Source organism: Heterodontus francisci, chromosome 42, assembly GCF_036365525.1.
Source record: "Heterodontus francisci isolate sHetFra1 chromosome 42, sHetFra1.hap1, whole genome shotgun sequence".
In the NCBI taxonomy this organism is placed as follows: Eukaryota; Metazoa; Chordata; class Chondrichthyes; order Heterodontiformes; family Heterodontidae; genus Heterodontus; species Heterodontus francisci.
In genome coordinates, this window is record NC_090412.1 from 28,832,084 (window position 1) to 28,857,200 (window position 25,117).

Below are 25,117 nucleotides of genomic sequence, written 5' to 3' on the forward strand. Positions count from 1 at the left end.
CTAACACACAGAAACCCTAAACACCGGCCCAACGTGTCTGTGCCGGCCATCAAGCATTCTCATCCCACTTTCCAGCACTTGGCCGGTAGCCTTGTATGCTATGGCGTTTCAAGTGCACATCTAAATACTTCTTAAATGTTTTCAGGCTTCCTGCCTCCACCACCTCTTCAGGCAGTGCATTCCAGATTCCAGACACCCTCTGGGTGAAAAATGTTTCCTCAAATCCCTCCTCTCTAAACCTCCTGCCCCTTACCTTAAATCTATGCCCCCTGTTTATTGACACCTCCCCTAAGGGAAAAAGTTTCTTCCCATCTATCCTATCAGTGCCCCTCATAATTTTGTACACCTCAATCATGTCCCCCCTCAGCCTTCTCTGCTCTAAGGGAAACAACTCTAGTCTTTCCAGTTTCTCTTCATAGCTGAAATGCTCCAGCCCAGGCAACATCCTGGTGAATCTCCTCTGCACCCTCTCCAGTGCAATCACATCCTTCCTACAGTGCGGTGACCAGAACTGTCCACAGTACGCCAGCAATGTCCTAACTAGCGTTTTATACAGCTCCATCATAACCTCCCTGCTCTTCTATGCTTTGGCTAGTAAAGACATGTATCCCATATGCCTTCCTAACCACCTTATCTACCTTCAGTCGTCTGTGGATAAGTACACCAAGGTCCCTCTGACCCTCTGTACTTCCTAGGGTCCTACCATCCATTGTATACTCCCTTGCCTTGTTAGTCCTCCCAAAATGTATCACCTCACACTTCTCAGGATTAAATTTCATTTGCCACTGCTCTGCCCATCTTACCAACCCACCTATATCTTCCTGTAATCTAAGGCTTTCCTCCTCACTATTTATGACACCACCAATTTTCATGTCTTCTGTGAACTTACTGATCATACCTACTATATTCGTTGTCCTCCAATCCTCAGGTACCTCTCCTGTGGCCAGAGAGGATTTGAAAACTTGTGTCAGAGGCCCTGCTATCTCCTCCATTGCCTCACATAATCGCCTCAAATAATAATAACATCTCATCTGGGCCTGGGGATTTAACCACTTTTAAGCCCGCTAAAACAGCTAATACTTCCTCCCTTTCAATGCTAATTCGTTCAAGTGTATCATAACACCCCTCCCTGATCTCTACACCTACATCGTCCTTCTCCATACTGAACACAGATGAAAAGTAATCATTTAATCACCTATGTCCTGCGGCTACACATACAGATTGCCACTCTGTTCCCTAATGGGCCCTACTCTTTCCCTGGTTATCCTCGTGCCTTAATATACTCATAAAATGTTTTGGGATTTTCCTTTATCTTGCCCGCCAGTGTTTTTTCATGTCCCCTCTTCGCTCTCCTAATTTCTTTTTTAAGTACCGCCCCCCCCCCCACCCCCCATCCCCACACTTGCGATACTCCTTTAGTGCTTCCGATGTTTTCAGTGCTCTGAATCTGCCATAAGCCTCCTTTTTTTTCCTTATCCAATCCTCGATATCCCTCGACATCCAGGGTTCCCTGGACTTGTTGGTTCTACCCTTCACCTTTACGGGAACATGTTGGAACTGAACTCTCACTATTTCCTTTTTGAATAACTCCCACTGATCTGATGTTGACTTTCCTACAAGTAGCTGCTCCCAGTCCACTTTGGCCAAATCCTGTTTTATCATATTGAAATCGGCCTTCCCCCAATTCAGTACTTTTATTTCCGGTCCCTCTTTGTCCTTTTCCATAATTACCTTAAATCTTACAGAGTTATTGTCACTATCCCCGAAATGATCCCCCACTGACACTTCTACCACTTGTCCAGCTTCATTCCCTAGGATTAGGTCCAGTACTGCCCCTTCTCTTGTTGGACTTCTTTTGTGCTGGCTTAAAAAGCTCTCCTGTATGCATTTTAAGAATTCCGCCCCCTTTAAGCCTTTTGCACTAAGACTGTTGATATTGGGGAAGTTGAAATCCCCTACTATTATTACCCTATTATTTTTACACCTCTCTGAGATTTGCCTACATATCTGCTCCTCTATCTCCCCCTAACTGTTTGGAGGCCTATAGTACACTCCCAGCCAAGTGATTGCCCCCTTTTTGTTTTTAAGTTCTGCCCATATGGCCTCATTTGAGGAACCTTCTAAGATATCATCCCTCCTTACTGCAGTAATTGACTCCTTGATCAACAGTGCAATACCACATCCTGTTTTACACCCTCCCCCGTCATGCCTGAAGATTCTATACCCTAGAATATTGAGCTGCCAGTCCTGTCCTTTCCTCAACCATGTCTCTGTGATAGCAATAATATCATAATCAATGTGTTAATCAATGCCTTCAATTCATCTGCCTTACTAGTTAGACTCCTTGCGTTAAAATAGATGCAATTCAGCCTTGCATTATTGGCTTGTGCCAGGTCTATATTTGCTCTGCCTTCCAGACTGACTCAGTTTCACTTCTGTATTTGACTGTGCATCACCCCCTACTGTCCCTCCACTCTGTATCCCATCCGCTTGCCAAATTAGTTTAAACCCTGCCACAGCAGCACAATGAAATCTCCCAGCAAGGATGTTGCAACCGTCCAACTTGTACAGGTCCCAACTTCTATGGGAAGCAAGGGAGGAAATTTCTGGGGCCCTGGCAGAGATTTTTATATCATCGTTAGCCACGGGTGAGGTACCAAAAGACTGGAGGATAGCTAATGTTGTGCCTTTATTTAAGAAGGGCAGCAGGGATAAGCCAGGGAACCACAGGCCGGTGAGCCTTACATCAGTGGTGGGAAAGTTATTGGAAGGGATTCTGAGAGACAGGATTTATATGCATTTGGAAAGGCATGGTCTGATTAGGGATAGTCAGCATGGCTTTGTGCGTGGGAAATAATGTCTCACGAATTTGATTGAGTTTTTCGAGGAGGTGACCAAGAGGATTGACGAGAGCGGGGTGATGGACGTTGTCTACATGGACTTTAGCAAGACCTTTGACAAGGTCCCGCATGGTAGGCTGGTCCAGAAGTTTCGAACACGTGGGATCCAGGGTGAGCTAGCCAATTGGATACAAAATTGGCTTGGTGATAGGAGGCAGAGGGTGGTAGTGGAGGGTTGTTTTTCAGATTGGAGGCCGGTGACCAGTGGTGTGCCTCAGGGATCAGTGCTGGGCCCTCTGTTGTTTATCATATATATTAATGACTTGGATGTGAATGCAGGGGGCATGATTAGTAAGTTTGCAGAAGACGCCAAAATTGGTGGTATAGTGGACAGTGAAGAAGGTTGTCTAAGGTTACAACAGGATATCTATCAACTGGGAAAGTGGGCAAGGGAATGGCAAATGCAATTTTACACAGACAAGTGTGAAGTGATGCATTTTGGGAAGTTAAACCAGGGCAGGACATATACAGGGAATGGCAGGGCCCTGGGGAGTGTTGTTGAGCAGAGAGACCTTGGGGTGCAAGTACATAGTTCCCTGAAAGTGGCAACACAGGTCGACAGGGTGGTGAAGAAGGTGTATGGCATGCTTGCCTTCATCGGCCGAGGCATTGAGTACAAGAGTTGGGACGTCATGTTACAGTTGTACATAACATTGGTTAGGCCGCATTTGGAGTACTGTGTGCAGTTCTGGTCGCCACACTACAGGAAAGATGTGATTAAACTAGAGAGGGTGCAGAAAAGATTCACATGGATGTTGCCTGGTTTGGAGGGCTTGAGTTATAAAGAGAGATTGGATATGCTGGGTCTGTTTTCCTGGAACGAAGGAGGCTGAGAGGGGACATGATAGAGGTATATAAAATTATAAGAGGCATAGATAGGGTAGATAGCCAGAGTCTGTTTCCAATGGTAGGGGTGACTAAAACTAGAGGGCATAGGTTTAAGGTGAGAGGGAGGATGTTTAAAGGGGATCAAAGGGGTTAATTTTTCACACAGGGAATAGTGGGTATCTGGAATGAGCTGCCTGAGGAGGTGGTGGAGGCAGGAACAGTAGCGACATTTAAGAGGCATCTGGACTGGTACTTGAATGAGCAAGGCATAGAGGGATATGGAATTAATGCAGGCAGGTGGGATTAGTATAGATAGGCATTATGGTCGGCATGGACAGGGTGCGCCGAAGGGCCTGTTTATATGCTGTACAACTCTATGACTCTATGACCTTCACCAGAAACATACTCAGTGATCCAGGAAACTAAAGCCCTCCCTCCTGCACCATCTCTTCAGCCACGCGTTCTTCTGCTCTATCCTCCTATTCCTATACTCACTAGCACGTGGCACCGGGAGTAATCCAGAGATTACAACCTTTGAGGTCCTGCTTTTTAATCTGCTACCTAACTCCCTAAATTCTTGTTGCAGGACCTCATCCCTCTTTATACCGATGTCATTGGTACCGATGTGTACCACGATCTCTGACTGTTTACCTTTCAGAATGTAACTAACACACAGAAACACTTATCACCAGGACACTGCGGAATGTAACTAACACACAGATACAGAGGGTAACTGACACATGGGTAACACAGAATGTAACAGTACATTTACTGTGATGTTATTATCATTATCAATGTTTCTTTACTCCACAACGTGCACAGCTGCACTTGATGTTCAAAGTTTGTTCCCCGTGGTCACTGATTGTGAAAGTGCTTTGTGTTCATTGAGAGTCCAGTATCACTGTTGCTTCCTCTGGCTCTCTATTGTCCTGTCATGATGTCAGTCTGAGATGCTGGCGACTCTAAAGGACATTTCCTGGGTGGATGCTGTGAGGTTGTTTCCCCTGGCTCGGGAATCTAGAATACAGGGTCACAGTCTCAGACTAAAGGGTTGGCCATTGAGGACTGAGATGAGAGGACATTTCTGCACTCAGAGTGTGGTGAATCTTTGGAATTCTCTACCCCAGAGAGCTATGAATGTTCAGTCGTTCAAGGCTGAGATCAGTAAATTTTTGCGCACTGAGGTATAGGGCAGGAGAGTGGAATTGAGGTCAAAGATCAGCTGTGATCATGTTAAATGGCAGAGAAAGCCCGAGGGATCAGTTGACCTATGACACCTGCGATATCTTAATGTTGCTATTGGCAACCACATCCGCAACCCCCCCCCCCGCCCCACCGAACCCTGACCTCCACACCCCTGCCCCGGATCACCCAATTGGTCATCCCTTGTGTGTAAAGTAAGACAGTGAGCATGGCTGACTGTGAACACGTGAGGATGCAGAATGAAGGCTAGTGGGGACCTCGCGGGTTATTGATGGCTGGGGGCCTGGGGCCCCCACGTGGATAAAGAGCAGCAAATAAAGGTAACACGGAGAGTTCTGTCCCATGAAGTTCTGCTGGCTGGCTGCAGTGGGTGGGGCCTGGGGAAGGGGCATCGTCTCTGTGGGGTGTAGCCTGTGGGATCAGGGGATTCCCATGCTGGGCAGGCCTGGTAGAGGGAAGTAAAAGGATTAAAATGATCAATGAGCAATCGGATCTCTGAATACAATAAAATCTCTCAGTTTACGAGTGGAACACGTCGGTAAGAATCACAGGCATTTAGAAGAGATCGAAACTGCACAAAGGCAGTTGGTATTTTCTCCGATGAAGCTTCACTTTGAAACAGAGCTCGTTTACAGACCCCCAACACTCTCCGAACCATCAGCAGCTTACGTTCAAATCATACAGCAGGGTTTGGTGGGAGGGTTTCGACTGATCTTTCACTGTGAAGAGTGGCAGTCACAGCAAGCAGGGTGTGGAGAATCAACGCAGTGTTGTTGCAGCTATGTCCGAGCTGCAATTCCTGTGAGTGCATTTATCCGAGTGCCTGATTGGAGTATGCAATGTGATCACAACTGGTGTGAGAATTGGCCTCAGCCAGCCCACGTTAGGAAGAGGCAATCAGCCACGGTCTCTGCCCTTCATCATTAGAATGTTCCTAAGTACGCATCATGAGAGATGACTGTGTATCTCTCAGAGCCGGATAGCTTGCTGACACTCCTGGTCTAACCTTAGATCTGAATGTGGCCATGTGGGCGAATCTCCTGCACAAGGCAGCCTAGCCCAGCAAGGGTCAGCGCTCCCTGGAACCCATCCCAGCAGGGATCAGCCCCTGCCCCCCCTCCCCCCACCAGAACCCACCCCAGCAGGGATCAGTGCCCGCCCCCAGAACCCACCCCAGCAGGGGTCAGCACCCCCTGGAACCCACCCCAGCAGGGGTCAGCACCCCCAAAGCCCACCCCAGCAGGCTTAGCATTCCCAGAGCCCATTCCAGCAGGGTTCAGCGCCCCCTGGAACCCATCCCAGGCAGGGGCCTGCACTCCCAGAGCCATCCCAGCAGAGTTAGCAGGGAGGGAATTTGCAGAGAAGCAATACTAATTCTGTCATTTCTTTTTGTTTTGGGACAGAAAGGCAACATTTACTTGGCGGACTATGAGATGATGGATGGAATTCCTGCCAATTCCACTGACCCCTGCACCACACAGTACCTGACAGCGCCTGTGTGCTTGCTGTACAATAACGCAAGGAATAAATTAGTTCCCATTGCAATCCAGGTAGGTGGCCTCTTCAGTCGAGAAAACAAACCCCCAAGAGCAAGACAGTGCCAAGTGGGACAAATGTGTGGGCGGCGCAGTGGTTAGCACCGCAGCCTCACAGCTCCAGCCACCTGGGTTCAGTTCTGGGTACTGCCTGTGCGGAATTTGCAAGTTCTCCCTGTGTCTGCGTGGGTTTCTACCTGGTGCTCCGGTTTCCTCCCACAGCCAAAGACTTGCAGGTTGATAAGTAAATTGGCCATTGTAAATTTCACCTAGTGTAGGTAGGTGGTCGGAAAATTAAGGGAAGGTGGGAATGTGGTAAGGAATATGGGATTAATGTAGGGTTAGTATAAATGGGTGGTTGATGGTTGGTACAGACTTGGTGGGCCAAAGGACCTATTTCAGTGCTGTATCTATAAATAAATAAGGGTCAAAGGGCTCAATAAATAGCAGCACATTTTAGGATTGTCAGAGGAAGGAAAGACGAGGGGGGTGGGGGGGGAAACTAGTTTCAATTTACAGGCCCTGTGAAAGAGAGAGCTGGAGCCAGTGACCTCAATGAGTCTTCAACCCTGTAGGAGAAGTGTGGCCATAGAATTATACAGCATAATAGGAGGCTATTCAGTCCATCGTGCCTGTGCTGGCTCTTTGAAAGAGTATCCAATTAGTCCCACTCCCCCTGCTTGTTTCCCATAGCCCTGTGCATATCTCTTCAAGTGTTTAACCAATTTCCTTTTGAAACTTACAAATGAATCTGTTTCCAGTTCATAACGACTCACCATGTAAAGAGAAACCCTCCTCTTCTCTCCTCTGGTTCTTTTGCCAATTATTTTAAATCTGTGTCCTCTGATTAATGACCCTCCTGCCAGTCCAGACAGTGTCTCCCTATCTACTCTATCAACACCCCTCATAATTTTGAACATCTCTATTAAATCTTCCTTTAACCTTCTCTGCTCTAAGGAGAACGATCCCAGCTTCTCCAGTCTCTCCACATCACTGAAATTTCTCATCCCCGGCACCATTCTGGTAAATCTCCTCTGCACCCTCTCCAAGACCTTAACATCCCTGCTAAAGTGTGTTGCCCAGAATTGGACACAATACTCCAGCTGAGGCTGAACCAGTGTTTGATACAGGTTTACCATACTGAAGACCAAAGTTCGGAAAGTCCTCATCAGGGAACTCCTCTTTGCTGACGATGCTGCATTAACATCCCACACAGAAGAGTGTCTGCAGAGATGCATCAACAGGATCGCAGCTGCCTGCAACGAATTTGGCCTAACCATCAGCCTCAAGAAAACGAACATCATGGGACAGGACGTCAGAAATGCTCCATCCATCAATATTGGCGACCACGCACTGGAAGTGGTTCAAGAGTTCACCTACCTAGGCTCAACTATCACCAGTAACCTGTCTCTAGATGCAGAAATCAACAAGCGCGTGGGAAAGGTGTCCGCTGCTATGTCCAGACTGGCCAAGAGAGTGTGGGAAAATGGCGCACTGACACGGAACACAAAAGTCCGAGTGTATCAAGCCTGTGTCCTCAGTACCTTGCTCTATGGCAACGAGGCCTGGACAACGTATGTCAGCCAAGAGCGACATCTCAATTCATTCCATCTTCGCTGCCTCTGGAGAGTCCTTGGCATCAGGTGACAGGACTGTATCTTCAACACAGAAGTCCTCGAGGCGGCCAACATCCCCAGCATATACACTCTACTGAGTCAGCGGCGCATGAGATGGCTTGGCCATGTGAGCCGCATGGAAGATGGCAGGATCCCCAAGGACGCATTGTACAGCGAGCTCGTCGCTGGTATCAGACCCACCAGCCGTCTATGACTCCACTTTAAAGACGTCTGCAAATGCGACATAAAGTCCTGTGACATTGACCACAAGTCGTGGGAGTCAGTTGCCAGTGATCGCCAGAGCTGGCGGACAGCCGTAAAGGCGGGGCTAAAGTGTGGCGAGTCAGAGAGACTTCGCAGTTGGCAGGAAAAATAACAGAAGCGCAAGGGAAGAGCCAACTGTGTAACAGCCCCGACAACCAATTTTATCTGTAGAACCTGTGGAAGAGTCTGTCACTCTAGAATTGGCCTTTATAAGCACTCCAGGCAAACCACTGACCACCTCCAGGCGCATATCCATTGTCTCTCGAGATAAGGAGGCCCAAAAGAAGAAGAAAAGGCACTGCTTCACAAACCACTGACCACCTCTAGGCACTTACCCATTTTCTTTCGAGACAAGGAGGCCAAAGAAGACCATACTGTGCAGAATGCTTTATTTATAGCTTAGGAGGAAAAAGATGAGATAGTTTCGAGTCATATCAATACATTAAATAGAGACATATAGGTTACAACAGAGAGAGAGGGGGGAGATAGAAAGAATTTCTGTATTTATTGCCTTTCACAGCCTCAGAGTGACTCAAAGCACTTTGCTCCGGTGAAGTTTCAGCAGGTGGTCAAGCCGGTGCCTAGGCAAGCATAGTCGGGGGGGCGACTGGGCATCTGCCGGATGGACATAGAGGTCAGGGCAGGTAGTTCAGGAGTTCCCAGAGGACATTTCTAACTGGTATTCAGTTCTGAATACCGATGGGAAAGAGGGTTCCTCTGGAGAATGCACTGAGAGTCATGACCGGAACATCATGGGTGACTCAGCTGTGCTGGGATGGAGAAAAGGGACAAATGGGCAATAGCAATAGGGGATCCGATGGTTAGAGGAACAGATGTGGTCGCAGACGTGATTCCAGGATGGTATGTTGCCTCCCTAGTGCAAGGGTCATGGATATCACCGAGCGGTTACAGAATATTCTGGAGGGTGAGGGTGCACAGCCGGTGGTCGTGATCCACATTGGTACCAATGATATAGGTAGAAAGAGGGATGAGATCCTGCAAAAAGAATTTAGGGAGCTAGGTAGCAGATTAAAAAGCAGGACCTAAAAGGTTGTAATCTCTGGGTTTCTCCCAGTGCCATGGCTAGTGAGTGTAGGAATAGGAGGTTAGGGCGGATGAATGCATAGCTGAAGAGATGGTGCAGGAGGGAGGGCTTTAGTTTCCTGGATCACTGGGCCTGTTTCTGGCGAAGGTGGGATCTGTACAAGTTGGACGGGTTGCACCTGAACCGGAACGGGACCAACATCTTTGCTGGGAGGTTTGCTAGTGCTGTTGTGGTGTTTAAAGTAATTTGGCAGGGGAATGAGATACAGAGTGGAAGTACAGTAGGGGGTGATGTACAATCAAATATAGAAGAGAAGCTAAGTCAGTCTGAAGTCAGTAAATTTAGACTTGTTAAGGCTCAAGCAAATAATACAAGGCTGGATTGTATCTATTTTAATGCAAGGAGTCTTACTAGTAAGGCAGATGAATTGAGGCCGTTGATTAACACATGGGAATATGATATTGCCATCACTGAGAACATGGTTGAGGGAAGGGCAGGACTGGCAGCTCAATATCCCAGGGTATAGAATCTTCAGACATGATAGGGGAGGGTGCAAAAGAGGAGCTGGCATTGCACTGTTGATTAAGGAGTCAATGACTGCAGAAGTACGGGATGATGTCTGAGAAGGTTCCTCTAATGAGGCCATATGGGTAGAAATTAAAAACAAAAAGGGGGCAATCACTTGGCTGGGAGTGTACTACAGGTCTCCAAACAGTCAGGGAGAGATAGAGGAGCAAATATGTAGGCAAATCTCACAGAGGTATAAAAATAATAGGGTAATAATATTAGGGGATTTCAACTTCCCCTATATTAAAGGGGATGGTATTGGTGCAAAAAGCTTAAAGGGGGCGGAATTCTTCAAGTGCATTCAGAAGAGCTTTTTGAGCCAGCATGTAGAGAGTCCTACAATAGAAGGGGCGGTACTGGACCTAATTCCTAGGGAATGAAGCCGGTAGAAGTGGCAGTGGAGGAGCATTTCGGGGATAGTGACCATAGCGCTGTCAGATTTAAGGTAGTTATGGAAAAGGACATAGACGGACCAGAAATAAAAGTACTGAATTGGGGGAAGGCCGATTTCAATATGATTAAACAGGATCTGGCCAAAGTGGACTGGGAGCAGCTACTTATAGGAAAGTCTACATCAGACCAGTGGGAGTCATTCAAAAAGGAAACAGTGAGGGTTCAGGTCCAACATGTTCCCTTAAAGGTAAAGAGTAGGACCAACAAGTCCAGGGAACCCTGGATGTCAAAGGATATAGAGGATTGGATAAGGAAATAAAGGAGGTTTATGGCAGATTCAGAGGGCTGACAATAGCGGAGGCCCTAGAGGAGTATAGCAAGTGTAGGGGAGTACTTAAAAAAGGAATTAGGAGAGTGAAGAGGGGGCATGAAAAAACACTGGCAGACAAGGTAAAGGCGTTTTATAAGGATATTAAGGGCAAAAGGATAACTAGGGAAAAAGTGGGGCCCATTAGGGATCAAAGAGGCAATCTGTGTGTGGAGCTGCAGGACATCGGTGAGGTTTTAAATGATTACTTTTCATCTGTGTTCACTATGGAGAAGGACAATGTAGGTGTAGAGATCAGGGAGGGGGATTGTTATATACTTGGACAAATTAGCATCAAAAAGGAGGAAGTATTAGCTGTTTTAGCGGGCTTAAGGGTGGATAAATCCCCAGGCCCAGATGAGATGTATCCCAGGCTGTTATGTGAGGCAAGGGAGGAGATAGCAGGGGCTCTGACACAAATTTTCAAATCCTCTCTGGCCACAGGAGAGGTACCAGAGGATTGGAGGACAGCGAATGTGGTACCATTATTCAAGAAGGGTAGCAGTGATAAACCAGGCAATTACAGGACGGTGAGTCTAACATCAGTGGTAGGGAAATTATTGGACAAATTGTGAGAGACAGGATTAATCTCCACTTGGAAAGGCAGGGATTAATCAGGGATAGTCGGCATAGCTTTGTCAGTGGGGCATCGTGTGTAACAAATTTGATTGGATTTTTCGAGGAGGTGACTAGATGTGTAGATGAGGGTAAAGCAGTTAATGTAGTCTACATGGACTTCAGTAAGGCTTTTGATAAGGTCCCGCATGGGAGATTGGTCAAGAAGGTAAGAGCCCATGGGATCCAGGGCAATTTGGCAAATTGGATCCAAAATTGGCTTAGTGGCAGGAGGTAGAGGGTGATGGTCGAGGGTTGTTTTTGCAAGTGGAAGCCTGTGACCAGTGGTGTACCGCAGGGATCGGTGCTGGGACCCTTGCTGTTTGTAGTGTACATTAATGATTTAGACGTGAATATAGGAGGTATGATCAGTAGGTTCGCAGATGACATGAAAAGTGGTGGTGTCTGTAAATAGTGAGGAGGAAAGCAGGGCGATATAGTTGGGCTGGTAAGATGGGCAGAGCAGTGGCAAATGGAATTTAATCCTGAGAAGTGTGAGGTGATGCTGTTTGGGAGGACTAACAAGGCAAGGGAATATACAATGGCTGGTAGGACCCTAGGGACTACAGAGGGTCAGAGGGACATCGGGGTGCTTGTCCATAGATCACTGAAGGCAGCAGCACAGGTAGATAAGGTGGTTAGGAAGGCATTTGGGATTCTTGCCTTTATTAGCTGAGGCATAGAATATAAGAGCAGGAAGGTTATGTTAGGGCTGTATAAAACACTGGTTAGGCCACAGCTGGAGTACTGTCTACAGTTCTGGTTACCACATTATAGGAAGGATGTGATTGCACTGGAGAGGGTGCAGAGGAGATTCACCCAGATATTCGCAAAATACTGCAGTTGCTGGAAATCTGAAATAAAAACAAAAAATGCTGGAAATACTCAGCAGGTCTGGCAGCATCTGTGGATAGAGAAGCAGAGTTAACGTTTCAGGGTCACTGAATTAGATTGGATGGGTGCTTGATGGTCGGCGCAGACGCGTTGGGCCAAAGCTGTATAACTCTATGACTCTAAGTATTTCTTGACGTGCAGTCACTACTTTAATGTAGAAAACATGACTGCCAATTTGCACAAAGCAAACCTCCACAAACAGCAGTGAGATAATGACCAGATAAATGTTCAGTGATGTTGGCCAGGACTCCAGGGAGATCTCCCTGCCCTTCTTCTGCTGTGGGATTTTTTACACCCACCTGAGGGGGGACGGGGCCTCATCTGAAAGACATGCACTGTGTATCAGTCAGTGTGCAGCTCGTGGTCAGTGTATGGATACTGGTCAATGTATGGACTCAAGCTAGTTTTAGATTTTCAAGTATTTCTCCGAAATATGGCTAGTGTTAACAGGTATAAAGAATCCGTGCAATATCTCTGCCATCTCGCTGTGATCTCTGGTGGTTACAGCTGTTCGATTCCCTCCTGATGCTCACTGTCAATATATTCTGTATATATCAGTACTGGGAAATTCTACCGGATGTCTCCCCACATCTCTGATTTGTGTCTCTATTTGTCCCCCTACTCTTCATTGTAGTTTCTTGAGCCGACTCTAACTGCCTGCTACATCAATCCCAATTGTTCTTACCCTTTACTTCCTTACACGTTCTAAAGTTTTTCTGTTTTTATTTTGGTCCGTTCTGATCTCCCTTGTGCTGCAGCTCTTGCTACCTCTCCCTATTTCCTAAACGCAATACAAACCCATTCCTGTTAAAATAACTGTAAATATTCTCGTTCTTTGTTTTTTAGTTACAGATTCCCTTTTAATATTTCCAAACATTTGCAAGGCTCTGATTCCCTGCTCCTCAAGTTTGTATAAAAGTATTTAAACCGCTCCTCTATTATGTTCTTCCTGTTCTATAACCTCTGGTCCCTCTGCCTTTCCTAGCTTCTCTTGTTTTCTTGACTCTACTCTGTTCTGTCATCCCTTCACTTTTATCATGTCAATTTAGTCTTCTTCACTGCCCTATTAATTCATTCCTCCATCTACCTTGTCCTATTCATTCATCCCCCGCTGTCCTAATCGCATTTTGTGCCACGATGATTCTGACAAAACACATCCCATTGGAGGAATCTTCCCTATCCCAGTACTCATTCCACTGACCCTGCAATTCAAACCCCTCCATTTAACAACACTTTGCAAGTTCCATGTTGAGGTACTCAGTCCATTCCTGTCCAAGGCCGCTACGCTTTATGTCCTAATCTTCAAACCAGTAGATCGCCTTTACTCTGCCCTACGTTGTTTTGCCACAACTTCTGCCTTCTGTTCTGAGGTTTATTTGTGATTTACTTGATATATTCTTTGGGTTCTGATAAAAACCCAGTGAAAGTTACTGACCGAATCTCTGGCCCCGAATAACGAGGACCTTTTTCCACAGCTGAAACAGAACCCTGGGCCGGAAAATCCCATATTCCTCCCCACTGACGATAAGTATGATTGGTTGTTGGCAAAAATATGGGTGAGGTCGGCGGACTTCCAAATTCATCAGACTGTCACCCACCTCCTGAGGACTCACCTCCTCTCGGAAGTGTTTGGTATAGCACTGTATCGACAGTTTCCAGCTGTGCACCCTCTGTTTAAGGTATGTTCTCTTCAGGTTGCAGGATATAAATAAAAGCACCTCATTCAAGCTGCATCTGCTCATCATCAACCAGGTGAGTCTGGGTTAGGGCTGAAGCTTCGCCTCTGGATTTGGCAAGCAATCCAGCTCAAACTGATGGAAAGGTTTCCTTTCCGCTGGCTATAAGCTTACAGTCAGCTTGGCCAGTCCCAGTCTAGTTGCCAGTGAGCACCAGACCAAAGTACAAAACTACCCTGAATTCTGAATGCGATTGCCAATTTGTGCTGAAGGAGGAAATGGAGAGGTGGCCGGAAATGGGTCAGACATTGTCTTTTGGTACCAGGGTTTGAATCCAGCTCCGAATGATGAGATGAAAGTCACCTCCATCTCTTGCTTATGCTCTCAGTACAAAAGTGCACCTGATTCAGCAGTAATTTTCATTAAATTACCAATTGGATTTGGAGACCACAGAACGGCTGGTGTGGGAAATGTATCACTGGTAAAATAAAGAGTGCTCTTTTGAGTTAAAAACAGAGTGCTGGAAGTACTCAGCAGGTCTGGGAACACCATGTGGAGAGAGAAACAGAATTAGCATTTCAGGTCGGTGACCTTTCATCACTCTTTTGAGTGTCTGGCTAAGAGAGGTTGTTGGGACAGTGTAGAGGGAGCTTTCCTCTGTATTTAACCCCGGTTTTTTTCATTTTATTTGTTTCCTTTTTTTTTAAGGTGGCCTTTATACCCCAGGCCCCTTTTATATATTTTATGTCAAGGGGGCCTTTATTCCTCAGGCCCCCTTTATATACATTTTATATACTTTATTTTAAAAAACAAATAAATAAAACAAACTCAAATTAAAATGCCATTCTCGGCGTCAGTTATGCACTCCAGTCCCTGCGGTGCCCACCGGTCGCGGAAGGCCTCGAGTACTGGCAGACACTGCATGCTCCTTCTCCAGGGACACCCAGGTGCGGACGTATGTATCTAACCCCCGTGCTGTACCCACCCTGGGAGTGTTTGATGGGGCAGCGCAGAGGGAGCTTTACTCTGTATCTAACACCCATTTTTTTTTGATGGGGACAGTGTAGAGGGAATTTTACTCTGTATCTAACCCCGTGCTGTACCTGCCCTGGGAGTGTTTGATGGGGAGAGTGTAGAGGGAGCTTTACTCTGTATCTAACCCCGTGCTGTACCCGCCCTGGGAGTGTTTGATGGGGACAGTGTAGAGGGAGCTTTACTCTGTATCTAACCCCGTGCTGTACCTGCCCTGGGAGTGTTTGATGGGGACAGTGTAGAGGGAGCTTTACTCTGTATCTAACCCCGTGCTGTACCTGCCCTGGGAGTGTTTGATGGGGAGAGTGTAGAGGGAGCTTTACTCTGTATCTAACCCCGTGCTGTACCCGCCCTGGGAGTGTTTGATGGGGACAGCATAGAGGGAGCTTTACTCTGTATTTAACCCCGTTTTTTTTTTTCTTTTTTTCTTTTTTTTTTGTAGAGGGAGCTTTACTCTGTATCTAACCCCGTACTGTACCTGTCCTGGGGAGTGTTGGATGGGGGACAGTGTAGAGGGAGCTTTACTCTGTATCTAACCCCGTGCTGTACCTGTCCTGGGGAGTGTTTGATGGGGACAGTGTAGAGGGAGCTTGACTCTGTATCTAACCCTGTGCTGTACCTGTCCTGGGGAGTGTTTGATGGGGACAGTGTAGAGGGAGCTTTACTCTGTATCTAACCCCGTACTGTACCTGTCCTGGGGAGTGTTTGATGGGGGACAGTGTAGAGGGAGCTTTACTCTGTATCTAACCCCGTGCTGTACCCGCCCTGGGAGTGTTTGATGGGGAGGTGCAGAGAGAGCTTTACTCTGTATCTAACCCTGTGCTACCTCTGTCCTGGGAGTATTTGACATGAGAATGTAAAGGGGGTATTGGGAGAGAGTGGAGCAATGGGATGAATTTTTAATTGATAGAGGGCAATGGTGAGAGAGTTTGGATCTTTTAGAATTTCTGTTTTCAAAGTGATTTTTAAAATGTAAATCAGCCACCTGTTACCAAGTTAACACCTACCTTCCCTTTTCCCTCCATGTGTGTCTTCAGCTGTTAGTGCCTCATGTCCGATTTACAATTGCAATCAACACCAAAGCGAGAGAGCAGCTGATCTGTGAATACGGCCTCTTTGACAAGGTAAACAACTGTTCAAAACCTGCCGTCCATTGGCCTGTTTAGAGGAGTATGCATCTGATGCCCATCTCATTGTGTACAGGCAAATGGCACAGGAGGAGGAGGCCATGTCCGCCTGGTCCAGCGTGCCATGAATGAGCTCACCTACAAATCATGCTGCTTTCCAGAGAGCATCAAGATGCGGGGAGTTGAGAGCACACAGGATCTGCCTTATTACTACTTCAGGGATGATGGGATGAGAGTCTGGGATGCTGTACAGAGGTAAGTTAAAGGCCTGCGCCCTTTCTCAGTGCCCGTGATTTGGGGTGGCTGGACCCGAAGTTTCAGGGGTGGGGGCGTGGGGTGAGGGGATGGTTTGCCTCTGCTGACAAGACCCATTATCTCTGAAAATAAAAGTAAAATACTGCAGATGTTGGAAAGCTGAAATAAAAACAGAAAGTGCTGGAAATGCTCAGCAGGTCAGGCAGCATCTGTGGAGAGAGAAGCAGAGTTAACGTTTCAGGTCTGTCATCAGAACTGGCAAAGGTTAGAAATGTAATAGGTTTTAAACAAGTAAAGGGGGGGTGGTTAGGAGTGGGGGAAGAGAACAAAAGGGAAGGTGTGTGATAGGACAGAGGGCTGGAGAAATTATTTGACAAGGAGGTCATGGGGCAAAGTCTAAGAGAGTGTGCTAATGGTGTAATGAAAGACAAAACATTAGTGCAGAGAGAGTGTTAATGACAGAATAATGAACAGCTCTAGCCAAAAGCACAAACATGAAAAATCCAGTTTAAGGCAGGCACATGGTAAAAAAAAAAATGATAAAACAAAATAAAATAATAATAAAAAGGGGGCCAGTCATGCTCTTAAATTATTGAACTCATTGTTCAGTCCGGAAGGCTGTAGTGTGCCTATTCGAAAAATGAGGTGCTGTTTCTCGAGCTTATGTTAATGTTCACTGGAACACTGTAGCAGGACAAGGACAGAAATGTGGGCATGAGAGCAGGGGGGTGTGTTGAAATGGCCAGCAACTGGAAGCTCGTGGTCATGCTTTCAGACTGAGCGGAGGTATTCCGCAAAGTGGTCACCCGATTTGCATTTGGTCTCCACAGCATTGAGGAGACCACATTGTGAGCAGCAAATACAGTATACTAAATTGAAAGAAGTACAAATAAATCGCTGCTTCACCTGAAAGGAGCGTTCGGGGCCTTGGATGGTGAGGAGAGAGGAGGTAAAAGGGCAAGTATTACACCTCCTGCGATTGCATGCGAAAGTGCTGTGGGAAGGAGATGAGGTGTCGGGAGTTGATGGAAGAGTGGACCAGGGTGTCGCAGAGGGAACGGCCCCTTTGGAATGCTGAAGGGGAGGGGAGGGGAAGATACGTTTGGTGATGGCATCACGCTGGAGGTGACGGAAATGGCAGTGGATGGTCCTTTAGATGTGGAGGCTTATGGGGTGTAAAGTGAGGACAGGGAGAACCCTGTCGCGGTTCTGGGAGGGAGGGGAAGGGGTGAGGACAGAAGTGCGGGAAATGGGCCGGACACAGTTGAGAGCCCTGTCAATCACAGTGGGGGGGAATCCTCAGTTGAGGATAAAGGAAGACATATCAGAAGTACTGTTGTGAAAGGTTGCATCATCAGAGCAGATGCGTCGGAGACGGAGAAACTGGGAGAATGGAATGGAGTCCTTACAGGAGGCAGGGTGTGAAGAAGTGTAGTCGAGTTAGCTGTGGGAGTCAGTGGGCTTATAATGAATATTAGTGGACGGTCTATTCCCAGAGATGGAGACAGAGAAGTTGAGGAAGGGAAGTGTCGGAGATGGACCATGTAAAGGTAAGAGAAGGGTGGAAATTGGAAACAATGTTGATGAAGTTTTCCAATTCAGGGCGAAAGCAGGAAACGGCACCAATATAGTCATCAATGTACTGGAAAAAGAGTTGGGGGAGGGGTCCTGAGTAGGACTGGAACAAGGAATGTTTGACATACCCCATTATCTCCTGCTGGGAGGCCCACGGCAGATGGGAGGAAAGGTCTGGGCTGTGCTGCCCCAACCTGGTGACTAATCAGTAACTCTTAGCTCACTCCATTGAGAGGATCGAGTGCTGTCACTGTCTGTGGCTGTGGCCCACAACAAACTTCAGGACCTCCGGGGGAGCTGGAAGGGGATAAAGTCTGACATCAAATTTTATCGGCCATCTCTCTGCCCATTATACTAACATATCTCTGTCCTGGAGTCACTCTCTGTCCTCTTCACAGTTAACCACACACTCTGCTTTGGTGCACACTACATGTTTCAATATTGTTTCCTTTACCCAAGTCCAGATTATTTACTGTATTGAGCAGAGTAATGGTCCCAACATCGACCACCGGGGGGACATTGCTACATCCGTCCATACCAAATAACATTGATAATGATGACTCCATGGCCTAGACATTGTTTCCTATCACCCTCCCAACACAAACAATCCCTGTACAGGAATAAGTAACCCCAAAGACTACCTGATCTTGGACCAGACCATTTGAATTTGGGGCTGTTGAGTCAATGGTAGGTCCTCTGAGAAGAAGGAGGGTGTTTGGGGGAGTGGGGCAATTGAAGTGGGGTGCGACCGAAGGGGGTGATCTGGAAATGGGGGTCAGGAGTGGAGGCAGGGATTGCGAGGTGCTGATTGGTAGCTGGTAGAAACCCATGGTTTTGATGTGGGGTCAGGTGGAATACTCCACCGCTGCACATTCAGGGAACAATGCTGAAAAACTTGGATATTTTTTGTGGTGGCCTCCATAAGTACACCCCCCAGGCTAGGCTGCATGTTGACCTGGTATTCCAGAATGCAGAAAGCCCAGCACCTGCTGTATTCAGGAACCAGTTTGGTAAAGGAGGCATCAGACAGGAGTTAGGCTCCATACTGGCACATGGAAAGGGCCTAAAGCATGTTCCAGACACTAGCCCTAGTTGCCTCTTTTGTTGCCTATACCAATATGGCAGATGATGCACTCCTGTAAAACTGCACAGCATCATTTCCAGGCTTCTGTTTTCTTTGTCTTTTTATTCCTAACTTATTATCCAGACTGCCACATTCCCTTTAATACATTCTATCAACAAACAAATGTGGCACCACATCAAATGCCTTTTGAAAATTTATACACGCAGCATTCACTGTATTTCCCATCTGTCAATACATTTAGATTTCCTCAAGGAATTCTATTAAATCTGACAGACATGACTTACATTTTACAAATCCATGCTGACTGTTCCTATTTAGTTCATATCTTTCTGTCTGAGTATTAATTTTACCCTGTATTATGGTCTCTGGAAGCTCACTGTTAGGTTGACTGGTCTGTAGTTGCGTGATTGATCTCTCCCTTTTTGAACACGTGTTAATTAGCAACCCCCTATGACTCTGGCATGACTTCCATATCTTAGGATGTTAGATATTTGTGGTCAGAGCCTCTGTTATTCCCTCTCTGACTTCCCTCCGTATTCCAGGGGTCGGGGTCTTTTCCACTTTGAGTTCCTTCAGTTTCCCCAGTGCTACTTTCCTTATCTATAGTTATCATGTCCAATTACACCACCTTCTCCTCTTGACCCTTTCAATCCCACTACCCCACTCCTCTGCTAAATCTCAGGTTACATTTTGTGTCTCTGCCATTCCTTCATCCTCCATAAGATTTCCCTTTGATCGCTAATCAGCCCTATACTGTTTAAAAAGGCATTACTGTTTCCCTTTCTGTGCCTAGGAAAAGAAACAGGCTACTCCCCATATCCCTTGATTTCCTGAGAGACCAAATATCTGTATCAGCCTTAGATATATCAACGATGGAGCGTCCACAATCCTCTGGGGTAGACAATTCCAAAGATTCACAAACCTTTGAGTGAAGAGATTTCTCCTCATCTCCTAAATGATTGGCTCCTCATCCTGAGGCTATACCCCCATGTTCTAGATTCCCCAGCCAGGGGAAACAACCTCTCAGTGTCAACCCTGTCCAGCCCCTTCAGAATCATGTATGTTTCAATGAAATCTCCTCCCATTCTTACAAACTCAAGAGAATATAGACCCAATTTACTCAGCCTCTTATCACAGGACAATCCTCTCATCTCAGGGACCAATCTAGTGAACGTACTGCCTCCAATCCTTCCTTAAAACCTCACCTATGTCCTCCGGCTCCACACAGATTGCCTCTTTGGTCCCTAATGGGCCCTACTCTTTCCCTGGTTATCCTCTTGCCCTTAATATATTTATAAAACGCCTGAGGATTTTCCTTTATCTTGCCTGCCAGTGTTTTCTCATGCCCCCTCTTCGCTCTCCTAATTACGTTTTTAAGTACCCCCCTACACTTCCTATACTCCTTTACTGCCTCCACTGTTTTCAGTGCTCTGAATCTGCCATAAGCCTTTTTTTTCCTGATCCAATTCTCTGTATCCCTTGACATCCAGGGTTCCCTGGACTTGTTGGTCCTACCCTTCATCTTAATGGGTACATGTTGGCTCTGTACTCTCACTATTTCCTCTTTGAATGACTCCCACTGATCTGATGTAGACTTTCCTACAAGTAGCTGCTCCCAGTCCACTTTGGCCAGATCCTGTTTTATCATATTGAAATCAGCCTTCCCCCAATTCAGTACCTTTATTTCCAGTCCCTGTTTGTCCTTTTCCATAACTACCTTAAATCTGACAATGCTATGGTCACTATCCCCAAAATGTTCCTCCACTGACACTTCTACCATTTCCCTTGAGAAGGTGATGCTGAGCTGCAGTCCATGTGGGGTAGGTACACCCACAGTGCTGTTAGGAAGGGAGTTCCAGGATTTTGACCCAGTGACAGTGAAGGAACGGTGATATAGTTCCAAGTCAGGATGGTGTGCGATTTGGAGGGGAACATGCAGGTGGTGGTGTTCCCATGCATTTGCTGCCCTTGTCCTTCTAGTTGGTAGAGGTCGCGAGTTTGGAAGGTACTGTCTAAGGAGCCTTGGTGCGTTGCTGCAGTGCATCTTGTAGATGGTACACACTGTGTCGGTGGTGAAGGGACTGAATGTTTGTAGATGGGGTGCCAATCAAGTGGGCTGCTTTGCCCTGGATGGTGTCAAGCTTCTTGAGTGTTGTTGGAGCTGCACTCATCCAGGCAAGTAGAGAGTATTCCATCACCCTCCTGACTCGTGCCTTGTTGGTGGCCTGTAGCTCCCTGTTTTCTCTCTCCCTCCTTTCTTGAATAGCAGTATTATATTTGCTAACTTCCAATCAGCTGGGACCTTCCAAGAATCTAGGGAATTTTGGAATATCATAGCCAGCGCATCCACTATCTCTGCAGCTGTCTCTTTTAGAACCTTCAGCATGTAGGCCATCAGGTCCTGGGATTTGCCAGAATTTAGTCCCTTGAGTTTTTCCAGTATTTTTACTCTGCTGATATTAATTACCTTAATTTCCTCACTCTTAGTAGCCCCTACGTTACTATCTATTTCTGGTATGTAACTTGTATTTTCTACTGTGAAGATAGACACAAAATATTTGTTCAGTGTGTCTGCCATTTCCTCATTCCCCATGATAATTTCTCCTGTCTCTGCTTCTAATGGTCTAATGTTTACTTTCGTGCTCTCTTCCTTTTGATATACTTATAAAAGCTCTTACAATCTGTTTTTATATTACTGGCTAGTTTACTCTCATTCTATTTTTTTCCTTTTTTATCTTTGCTGGTTTCTAAAACATTCCCAATCCTCAGACTTATTATTCTTTGCAACATTATAAGTCTCTTTTAATCTAATACTATCATCAACCTCCTTCGGAAGCCACAGGTGGATCTTTCTCACTGAGCTTTTGTTTTGCAATGGAATGTATTTTTGTTGAACATTTTGAATGGTTTCTTTAAATGTTTCCACTTTTTATTTACTACTGTACCTTTTAGTCTATTTACTCAATTGACTCGAGCCAGCTCTCCCCTCATACCTGTGTAAATGGCTTTGTTTAAGTTTAAGATTCTTGTTTGTGATTGGAGTATGTCATTTTCAAACTTAATGTGGAATTCAATTGTATTATGATCACTATTTGCCAGTGGATCGTTTACTATGACATTACTAATTTACCCTGCCTCATTACACAATACTCGATAAAATAGCTTTATCTTGAGTTGGTTCCACAATGTATTGCTCCAGGAAACTACCACAAAAGCATTCTACAAACTCATCTTCCAGACCACCTTTGCCAATTTGATTGGTCCAGTCTATATGAAGATTAAAGTCCCCCACAACTATTACATTGCCTTTGTCACAAGCTGCAATAATTTCTTGTTTAATGCTCTGTCCATTCATATAACTACTGTTAGGGGGCCTATAAACTACTCCCCGAGCATTTTCTCCCCGACCCTTGTTATTCCTAATCTCCACCCATACTGATTGTACTTCCTGATTTTTCTGAGCCAAGATCTTTTCTCACTAATGTCCTTATGTCATCCTTTATTACCAGGGCTACTCCTCCTCCTGCTCTTCCATTCTGCCTGTCTTTTCAAAATATTATGTACCCTGGCATATTTATTTTCCAACCTTGGTCACCTAGTAACCATGTCTCTGTAATGACGATTAGATTTAAACACTTGTTCTCTATTTGTTCATCTATCTTATTGCAGATGCTCCACACATTCAGAAAAAGTAACTTTTGTTTTATTTTTTTTACTACTACTCCCTGCATGCACCTTACTCTCTGATGCATTATTGCTGTTAACCTCTACCCCTTCCTGTGCCAATCAGCTTCTCTTTACCCACATCGATATACTTTTCTGTTGCCTCAATATTTATCTTTCGATTTCTAAATCTCCCTTCACCCAAACCCTCCTCCATCTCTTAGTTTAAAGCTTTTTTTCCCTGGTCGACTCTTATGTTTTACGCTCTGTCCCTTCCTGATACACTTTAGTTATCATTGCCCATATCACAACCCTGCACTATTGTCTTGTACTTTCTCTTTAACTATCTAAATTTCCCCTCACCTGAAGCCCCCCCCCCACTATTTAGTTTAAAGCCCTCTCTACAGCTCTAGTCATATGATTCGCCAGGACACTGGTCCCAGCGCAGTTCAGGTGAACTCCATCCTAATGGTACAGCTCCCTCTTTCCCCAGTACTGGTGCCAATGCCCCTTGAATCAATACCCATTTCTTCCTAACCAATCTTGAGCCACACATTCAACACTCTGATCTTATTTACCCAATGCCAGTTTGCTCATGGCTTAGGTAGTAATCCAGAGATTATTACCTTTGTGGTCTTCCTTTTTTAATTTAGCCCCCAGCTGCTCATACTCCCTCAGCAGAACCTCTTTCTTAGTCCTACTTATGTTGTTGGTACCTACATGGACAGAATGCTCCCACTCCAAGTTCCTCCCCAGCCCTGCAGAGATGTTCTGGCAACTCACCCTTTGGGACTCATGCCCTCAACTGCAGAGAACTGTATCTATCCCCCTAACTATTCTGTCCCCTACTGCAAATACATTACTTTTTACTCCCCCCACTTGAATGGCCCCTTGTACCATGGTGCTGTGCTCAGTTTGCTCATCCACCCTGTAGTCCCTTCTCTCGTCCACACAGGCTGCAAGAACATCGAACCTATTGGACAAGTGCAGGGGCTGAGTCTCCTCCATTGCTACCTTCTGGGTCCCCAAACCAGCCTTGCTCGCAGTCACTCCCTCCTGTCCCTGTAGGAGGTGAACCATCTGAGGACATCCTGGGACAGGAAATAATGAACAAGCAGATAAATATGGAGAATGCTCTTTGCTTCATCAGTCTTAAGGCAGTTATCTCACTGCTTCCAGCTCCCAATTCAGCACAGACCCAGGCTCTAACACAGATATTTCTAGTCTCTACCTCCCAGAACCTCCTGGGCTTCTAGTAACCAGAGAGGCAGCACAGAGCTCACTAGAGATTCCAAATTGTATCAGTGGCTGTAAATTGCAGATTAAGGCATGTTTCTGAAATGTTCACCTCTCTCTTGTTCTGATTGTTACTATGTGTTCATTTCTTTCTGGCAGCTTTGTCACAGAGGTAGTGAACATATATTATGATAAAGATGAGGCTGTTCAGACAGACACGGAACTGCAGGCCTTTGCGAAGGATGTGTACGTTTATGGACTGAAGGACAATGAAAGTTCAGGTAACTTCCTGTTCACGAAGGTGGCAATATTGTTGAACAACAGGTTCCCTCAGTAGGAGAGGGCTCAACCACAGGGTGTTCTTCCTGCTATTGTCAATGAATCTCCCTCTTCTGACAGTGTTATCTTGAGCTGTGCTACAAGCCAAGGCACTGACACCCCACTTGGACCTCACTCATGCCCATTCTTCATGTGTGAACAATCACACTGAGCCTTATCTTTTGCACTGATGTGCTGGGCTCTCCCGTTGATGAGGATGAGAATATTTGTGGAGTCTCCCCCTCTGGTTAGTTGTTTAATTGTCCACCACCATTCATGACTGGATGTGCAACTTCTGTGAATCACAGGACGTTACAACACAGAAGGAGGCCATTCAGCCCATCATGCCTGCGTCACCTCTTTGATAGAGTTATTCAATGTCCCCCCACTTCCCTGCTCCTTCCCCATAGCCCAGCAGATGTTTCCTTTTCAATTATTTCTCCAATTGCCTTTTGAAAGTTACTATTGAATCTGCTTCCACCGCCCTTTCAGGCAGCGCATTCCAGATCACAACAACTCGCTGCGTTAAAGAACACTCGTTACTGATCTTTCTGCCAGTGGAAACACTATTTACTCTTATCAAAACCGCTCATGCTTTTGAACACCTCCATTAAATCTCTCTTTAATCTTCCCCGCTCTAAGGAGAACAATCCCAGCTTCTCTAGTTTCTCCATGTAAATGAAGTCTCTCATCCTTGGTGCCATTCTGGTAACAGAAACTCCTGCTGCCTCAGGCAATGTGTTGCCAACACTGGCATCTGACAGGTTGCTGCTACAGCACATGGATGTACCCAGTGGTGGCAGCTCCTTACCCACTGAGAGACCACAGCAGACTGGCATGTGGTCAGAGTGCGTGAGGTGCTGATGGCAGCTGCACTATGTTCATGCCCTGTTACAGTGCTCCTACAATCCTCGGCTTCTGAAG

General features: G+C 46.2%; 1 protein-coding gene across 1 annotated transcript in view; it reads left to right on the forward strand.

The window, feature by feature from the left end:
• The window catches only part of LOC137355291 (polyunsaturated fatty acid 5-lipoxygenase-like), a 136,361-nt gene that overhangs the window by 97,628 nt on the left and 13,616 nt on the right, over positions 1-25,117 (forward strand). Inside the window, exons 7-11 of the mRNA XM_068020256.1 lie at positions 6,335-6,481; positions 13,703-13,906; positions 15,973-16,059; positions 16,139-16,317; positions 24,035-24,156. Coding sequence (XP_067876357.1) covers positions 6,335-6,481; positions 13,703-13,906; positions 15,973-16,059; positions 16,139-16,317; positions 24,035-24,156 — 739 coding nt within the window. The remainder of the gene's footprint in view (positions 1-6,334; positions 6,482-13,702; positions 13,907-15,972; positions 16,060-16,138; positions 16,318-24,034; positions 24,157-25,117) is intronic.